The sequence below is a fragment of the Melospiza melodia genome, chromosome 6 (assembly GCF_035770615.1).
Source record: "Melospiza melodia melodia isolate bMelMel2 chromosome 6, bMelMel2.pri, whole genome shotgun sequence".
In the NCBI taxonomy this organism is placed as follows: domain Eukaryota; kingdom Metazoa; phylum Chordata; class Aves; order Passeriformes; family Passerellidae; genus Melospiza; species Melospiza melodia.
In genome coordinates, this window is record NC_086199.1 from 71,172,337 (window position 1) to 71,180,594 (window position 8,258).

Sequence of the window (8,258 nt, forward strand, 5' to 3'; positions counted from 1 at the left end):
CCCCCCAAAAAAACCCAAACAAATCCTAAAAATCCCAACAACCTCCTCACCCAAACCACAAGTTCCCAAATCATGTTGTATTGGTAGTGATTTCCTATTCCCTTCTAATTTCTAAATTTCCCCATTACCTCTGCTACTCTGGTTTTTTGTCCATTTTCTTTCCTAGCTCTCTGCTGATCCACCATACTCCTCCCTCAGCAACCTCACTTTCCAGCCCTCTGACTCTGGAGCAGCTATGGGGCCCCACATCTGGACAGGCAGGAGCCCTGACCTATCTGTAATACCGAAGACAAGGCTAAAAGTGTTAGTCCTGTGAGCTGTCTTGGATGGAGCCTTTGCATCCTATGTGGCACAGGCAAAATTTTTCAGCATTTGAGCTGCGTTTAACTGCCAAGGTAAGCGAAGTGAAGCTGGTCCTAAATTACCCATCAGCCTAATGACAGAGCAGCATGCTGTCATCAAGGCTCCAAATGCAAGTCCTGCATGAGCTTGGCCCAGTGAGGGCTGGGAGGGCTTCCTGACTGGTCCCTGGAGAGTGGTTTCTGGGGAGAGGCATTGAAAACCCTGCATGTTTGCTACTCCATCCCCCTCAGCAGCTTCCATACTGAGGGGCTGCTGAGGTCGAGAAAGATTAACTGAGGTAAGAGAAGGAACCTGGAAAGTTTCAGCTATGAGGGGATTTTTACCATTGCTAGTGGGGGTTAGGACACAGAGTGAGAAGTGGGGCCATTTCCCTGTTATGCTTTTTGTCAGTAAAATGGAGTAACTCCCTCTCCAAATTAAAGTCCAACTTAATTTGCACTGACAAAATTACGAACACAAATTGTGGACATTAAAAAATTTATTTGAACAAATTTTAGACACAATCACATAGAATGAAATTAGCTCTCAGTACAGTTTCTTTTCCAGAATGAAATAACCCCTGTTTCATACCAAGCTACTGCAGGACAACCCTTGCTGTCCTTGGCAGGAAGGAGGCTGGTGTTCTTTCCACCTGTGGCTTTGCTCCACAGGGATGTGGCATGCTCTTTGGCAGGTCACACCACAGCCCTTGTTCTCACAGGCTAAAGAAATGTGTAAAGACCCAACAGACAACCTGAACTAGTGATGCAGCAAGGTGCCTGTACAGGTAGGATACGCACACAGGGATGCATTGCTGAGTGAGAGTTTTGTCAGGTGTCCTACCTAGACCTGTGTCAGACATGTCACTTCTAGCTACTGTCTCTGTGCTCACCATCTCTTGGGACTCCTCATGGACCCAAATGGCATTTCAGATGGAGGAGTCCTTTCAACATTCAGCTCATTTTGCTGCACCATCCTTTTCAAGTCTCTGAGCCTTACCCTAGAAGCAGCTCCAAGGCTGTGGGCCACTTCCCTTCCCAGGAACACTTCACCTCTTTTATCCTGCAATACTGCCCAGGGAGACAGCAGTCTTGTCTCACATCCTGGGAACTACATAAGCGGCAATACAAAACCAGCCGGCTCTGAGAGCTGTTGGGAGGCATTTGTTTGGAGCCAGACTGCATTAGTCACATTTGCCTTGCTACAGGCTCACCAGCTCACCTGCGCTTGCCTTTGGCCGAGGGCAAACCATTCACAGCTAGTTCTCTTTCTGTCACATTACTCCAGAGTGTCCTCAAAGCGATGGGCTGTGGCCAGATGCAGAGAACCCCCTGAGTATCAAAAGCATCTCTTGACAGACCTGTCATGCTCTCTGCTACATAAACCAATATGAAATGTCTCTGCAAAAGAACATTTAGAAATTGCTGCAAGTTTTGTAATAAAATATAATAAAATGTGAATAGACTCTCTGAGGTATTAATCCCCTGAGAAAGTGGTGAGAGGGGAAGGGAGTGAAACCAGAGGAATTATTTTCTCCAGTAAAAACTTCATGGATTTCCTTTGCTTTTGATTTCAGCAGATCAAGCAGTGGCTTTTAAAAAAGGGAAGCATAACAGAAAGAAGCCCTGAGTCCTCTGTTCCTGTTCTGCAGCCTCAGGAAAAGCAGTACAAGGTAAATTCCATTCTTCGGTATGGATCTGAAATTGAAGATTTTACTAATAAAGAGAAACTCTCTCACTACAACCCCCTCCTTTTGATTCAGAACTGAATGTATTGACAATATTACTTTGAAATTCATATCACTAGCAAAATTTTCAGGTCCCTAAAGGTTGCCCTGCATATTAGCATCTCAGCTAAGTAGAATCACAACTTTAATTTAACTACATTCATTCTCCTTTCCTTCTCCATCTACCTTTCTTCATTCCATCTTTCTCCATTCTATTTGCTTCCTTTTCTTCCTTCTCCCTCCATCTACATTTGACCCCTTGGTAGTGTTATAAACCCTTTGCTGACCCAATTTTTTCTCTGCTAGACAGAGTCACACCTCACTCTTTCTCACCTCTTCTTTCTTTTGAAACACCACACACACAAAAGGCCTTTCAAAGTTGGTCTCCAAGTCCACAACTACCTCTTAGGATAGGACTGTAACATCTGCACCCAGAGGACTAGAGAGTCCTCTCAGAGAAGGTTTTGCTCAAAGTATTACTGTAGCTCCCAGCGCATTTTCTCTTCAGCCTGCTAATGGCCTTTATTTAGGAAACAACTTCTCAAGAGTACTCCTAGTACAGGACCTTTAAGAAAGAGAGCTGCTTTTTCACATCCAAGTGAATTCTACCTATTTTGGTAAATGGAATCAGAGGGGGAACCCAAGTCTCATGCTACAAACTCTGCACCCCATGCCTGACCACATTGCAGTTGCATGTAACTGCCCCTGCCTTACTCTCTGCCACGCCTGTAAACCAGCCAAGACACAGGCTGATTTCAGAAGTCCCTCATGTTTATTATGCTGCATCAGAACTCTATGAAAGTGTGTGAGTTTCAACCAGAAAACTGGTCATTTTGAACAATGTAAGGAACCTGCCTGTTCTGGGGTACTGAGTCTTGATGTACAAACAGCTCCCATTAGTCTGGGACACTACAGACGTGTCCAGCAGGTATTTCAGCTGCCTGGACCATTCCACATCTCAGCACCATGGAAATCTAGTTCATGTCTCCTTGGCATCTGATACTGTACCCAGCAAGAGACAGGTTTCCAAGCCCAGCAGCTTATCATACCCTCCTTGCTGGGGCCATAGGAGCAGTCACTCCAAGAAGGTGCAGAGCCAATTCTGGCATTGGGTGTTTCTTTTCCCCTCCCTCAAAGCAGCTTCAGACAAAGCAAAAGAACTTCTTCCAGCGGCACTTAGAGAGAGTCTTGATGCCTTTGGCAGTCATCTTCTTTTCCTGACGTGCCTTGTGCTCAACACCACTGACAATGGCCATGTCAAAAACTTCTTTAAGGTTCTTCTGGGTCAGTGCTGAGCATTCCAGGTAGGCTTCAGCCCGGATTTTGTCAGCTAGACCTTCTGCCTGAGGCCGGGGCACGGGCTTCACGTGGTAGCGATCCAGGCTGATGAGGACATTGACATCGTCCCGCAGGTCTGCCTGTGTCCCCACGAGCAGCACTGGCGCCCGCGGGTTGTGAGTTCGTATCTCAGGGATCCATTTCTCTGTAATGTTCTGGAAGGAGCTTGGGTTTACCACACTGAAGCAGACAAGGAAGACGTCGGTGTCAGGGTAACAAAGCGAGCGCAAACAGTCAAAGTCCTCCTGTAGAAAAGGGAGGGGAAAAAAATCTTCAGTGGACTGCTCTTCTAACAGCATGATGCTGCAGTAGCTTTTCTACAAGTTAACTAGGATAGCAACAGAGGCAGGGCATTGTACTGACTTCATCGCCATGCCACGTTTCAGACACAAGTTTTAGAGTTGCGGGCATCTGTCATTCACTTGTCTGTGACTGCCATACCAGCAAATGGCTGGTGCTGGATCAGTGCATTTCCTCTCTTCCCAGTTAAACAGCTCCTTCCTCAAAGCCTGAAAACAATGCCTGTCCCACAGGACCAGAGTAGACAGCTGCTTTGATAAAGCTTACCTGTCCAGCAGTGTCCCACAGCTGAATTCGGACTGGGGCTCCATCCACGAGGACCTGCACTGTAGCAGAAGGAGAATAAGGATGAGTCTAAAGCAGCTGGCCAGCATACACAAGTACACTCAAGGTTTTTCCTGAGCACTTTGCTTCATACCCTGCTGAACAGACTCACTGAAGTCACTCACATCTCCTCCTAGCTGAGCATCCTCCCAAACCTCACTAAGACTTGAAGCTTACACTGGAAACACTAAGAGAACTGCAGCAGACCTGTTTTGTTAGCTCTCACGTGTTCTGTGCTCGTCTCCAGAATTCTGAAAGAATAGTTCCATGTTACTGGACAACTGCTCCTCTGGATAAGGAGAGCCCTTAGCCAAACAGTTCCCTGAGAACCACTTAAAACCCACCTTTGTAATGAAGAAGCTATTAAGGAAACAGTGATCAGTGAAATCCCTTTCAGACTATCCACACACCAAAAAACTGCTGAGTTACACATGTAAGGCTTGCTCCCATTTCACTCCCTAATCACAGTAAGCCTTCATGTGGTATCAACTGACTCAGCCTGAGAGCTGGCAGGACCTCTGATGGCAATCAGGAATGAAACTGTTAGATGTTGAAGTGCATAGACACCACAGAGATTAGACTAGGAACTGAGAAGAGGGGGAAAAAAAGGGTTGTGGAGCTGAAAATCACTTTAAAAGTTCTGACAAGGTGGATGGGGCTGTGCTTGGATGAATAGCGGCAGACATCATGGCTAAGGTGACAATGGCTGACACTTGACATGAGTTAGCTCCAGGGCTGTGTGCAGGGAGGAGGCCTTATTGTCTTTTTTGTAAAAAAAAAAAAAAAAAAAAAAAAAACAACCCAAAAATGAAACAAACAAAACCAAAAAGCCCCCCAAAACCCAGAAACAGAAAAAAATAAATCTTTTGTGATTCTTGAAGTAACTTGTCAGGTGAGAAGTGACAGAAGACAGTTTAAAACAAGCTTTTGAAGGAGAGCACTCCTCCCCGAAAACAGTCTTGGGGAAAAAAGGGGGACACAGACAAAAAGATGAAGTTTGGTGGGAGACCAAGACTGGAAGAAAAAAGAAAGGGTGGGTGCGTCCACCACAGAGCCACTCCTCGCGGCGTAGCTGAAAGTCATTGCTTCCGTGTGACTGGGAAACAGTTGGGTTGTTACCATATCTGCCCCAGAGGAGGAAGAGAAACCTGTTCCTGATCAAAGAACCTGCTAGATCCTGACTTGATCTTCAAGGCAGCAGGCATTTGACTTTCTAGTATCTGGTTTTCTCTGTCTCACAAGTGCACTGAGAGAAGGAATTAGCATCTCTGAAATGTCTCGCCATCTTCAGAAGAAACTCACCACAACATATTACCTACTGCTCCAGCGTCTGCACAGTTTCATCCCATCTGCTGCTAGCTTGAGCTACGTTAGCAACTCTGCAACAGCCCTCCAAATACCGCCCTCACAAGGTCCACACCCTCAGGATGAGGATAGATCATGGTACAATAGCGAAGGGGCTGGCAGAACAGGATGGCCTGGTGGAGAAAGGTCACCGGGTGCACATTTCACTCAAGGCTGCTCTAGCTGGCGGCGACACCCAGCAGGAGGTAGAGCCAGACTACATCTGTATGTGGCTGGGTCGCTGTCCCAGAGACGTCCCCCTGACAACGCAACACCTTCTCCTATCTTGTTATTGGCATCACAGTTCCATGAGCAGGATTAAGGTTAGAATTTAAACTGCTGAGTTCTGCAGGCTGTTTCAATGGCAGGTATTCCCCAAAAGTGGAAGGAATTGGATTGAAATTTCTGAGCTGGATCCTGAAGCATAATATTTGACTCCAGGAAGGGACTTTCTTCAGGCTTACCCAGGGTAAGAGTAGGAGTGGGAAAGGAAACTTGTCTGTTCTTCCATTTCCTCCCAATAAGCAGAAAGTGAACTTCACAAGACACATTTTTAATGTTTTTGATTTATATCATTACAAACCCTATGAACCTCTGAAGGCAGACTCAGTACTGGGACATCCAGACTGGAACTAAACCCATGTGCAGCTATCTTTAGAATACCTGCTGTTAATCAGGAAGTCTCTGCATTCATCTTGCCTTCACCTTTCTGGACCATTTTATTATAGATTTGCACTTCCAAAAATGTGCAGTCTAATAACTACAGTAATGTTAAGCCTCTCTTAGTCCAATCCATACGCATTAATGCAAAGACAGCAGAGAGTGCAGTAACCTTTCCCTTGGAGGACTGATGATTCCTTACATCTGTTCACAAAGGGCTTCTGGACCATGAACAGCAGCGTGTTCCCAGTCCAGTTCCTTCAAGTAACAGTGGAATAGCTTGGAGAAGGTAAATCAACAGCTCTCAGCGTGAGCAACTGAGGGGGGACATTGAAACAAAACACTCCCTCTAAGCACCCCTAAGACTATGACACATTGGATGTCTCATTCCTGGTTTGACTTGAGCACATCTCTAATCTACCAATCTACATTGCCAAGTAGTGCTGTGTTTCTTCATATCAAATGAAGATAAGAAGTCTTTCAAAGGGCTTTGTATTCTCCTGGGGTTTATATTAGAAATTGGAGCCCAAAGGAAGAGGAGTGTAGAACAAGAACAAAGATAGCATTTACAAAAGTGGAAACTAATGAGAGCTCATCAGCTTGCAATTCTAGCCAGACTTATAAAACCTGTCAACTTTTTGACAACCTCTGTTCAATGCAAACTTCACCAGACATGGAGAGAAAAGGATGGTTTTCCCGAGTATCAGTTGAAGCTAAAATCACAGCCTTACACTGTAGACCATTTCTGAAGCAAAAACCACCACTAACAATAAAAAAAAAAGCAACTAAGCCCCCTTCTATTTAGTCATAACAACACCACAAAACCAGGAAGATGCCCAAGTTCATAGAACTTGCAAATCAACTTGACACAGATGCAGAACGGAGGATCTCCACTTGCTAAACCTCACAAAACGCGGGAGGGACTCGGTCCGAGTCCCAGAAATGACCGCGGGCTGCGTGCCCGCAGAGCCCCCGTGCGCAGCCCGTGCTCCCGGGAGCGCTCGCCCCCACCCGCGCCGGGGCCCCGCTCCTGCCGAGCTTCCCGCGGTCTCGCTGCTCCAGGCTGGATCCTCCGGGCCGCCCCGTGCCCCGCGCAGCCCGGGCGGGCACCTACCGGAGAAGGTGTCGAGGGCGGTGGGCTGGTACTCGTCGGGGTACCCGTTGGTGGTGTAGCTGACCACCAGGCTGGTCTTCCCCACGGCGCCATCGCCCACCAGCACGCACTTGATTCCGAGCTCCGGGCCGCTGCCCCGGGACGGGCTGTGTCTCCGTACGGCGGGCGGGTAATCCAGGAGCTCCTGGGGAGGCATGGCAATGGCAATGGCACTGACGGTGGCACGGCGGACTCGACAGGGCTCAGCGTGGGGAGCGGCGCGGCAGGGCCGCTGCCATGCTCCTGAGAGCGGGCTGCTGTCGGAGCTGCCGTGCGGGGCCACCTTCTCCAGCCCGCCGAGCTTCGCTCCTCATCGCTGCACCTGCCGCCCTGCGCACAAAACCAGCCCCCATTTCCCTAGTCCCGCCCTGTCCCGCCCCGCCGGGAGGCGGCCGGGCCCAGCCCTGCTCTGCCGCCTCCTCCCGCCGCCGTCCCGCGGGCGAGGGTCCCGCTGCGGCGCCCCGTGCCCCGCCAGGGCCCCGAGCGGCGCCTGCCCTCGGAATTTCGGCAGGTGCCACGCCGGGCTCTGAGCCGCGCACACACGGGAAAGCCGCGCTCCTTCCGAGTCGCTCCCGCTTGCTTTTTGAGAGAAGCAGCTCCACTGTGCCGTTTGGGGCATCTGTGATTTCTGCCATGAAATCAGGACAGAAGTAAAGCCAACAGTGCTGGTCAATATTGTGAAGGACAATATAAAACAAATGGCCAGAAGTCATCCCATCTGTTGACTACATGATTGGCATTACTGGGTTGCTGGGGCCCAGCCAAGCTGTTCCTACCTGCTGGCAAAAGCTGCAAAGTGTATTTTCCCAGCTGCATGGACAAGTGCAGGAGTTCCCAGTCTGCTGACTGTTTTTCATATTCACCTCTGGTAGCTCCCACACCACACTGTGCCCTTGGCAGCTAAGAAGACAGCTCCATCCCTGCCCTGAGGAGCTCGCCGTCTAAAGCAGTATGACTAAACACAGGAGTGGGAACACACCACTTAAAAGGAGAGGCACAACCACACTATCTCAGCCATCACTGCACACCAGTGTAGCACCTCCAAGTGATTGGAAACACTGGAGGGAAAGT

General features: G+C 48.6%; 1 protein-coding gene across 1 annotated transcript; it reads right to left on the bottom strand.

Moving 5' to 3' along the window:
- Positions 1–823: 823 nt before the first annotated feature.
- Positions 824–7,434, bottom strand: RHOV (ras homolog family member V). Its single transcript, XM_063159032.1, has 3 exons — positions 7,149–7,434; positions 3,974–4,032; positions 824–3,651 (listed from the first exon to the last, which is right to left on the bottom strand). The coding sequence occupies exons 1-3, from the start codon at positions 7,342–7,344 to the stop codon at positions 3,211–3,213; spliced, it is 696 nt and encodes a 231-aa protein (XP_063015102.1). The 5' UTR covers positions 7,345–7,434; the 3' UTR covers positions 824–3,210.
- Positions 7,435–8,258: the final 824 nt, after the last annotated feature.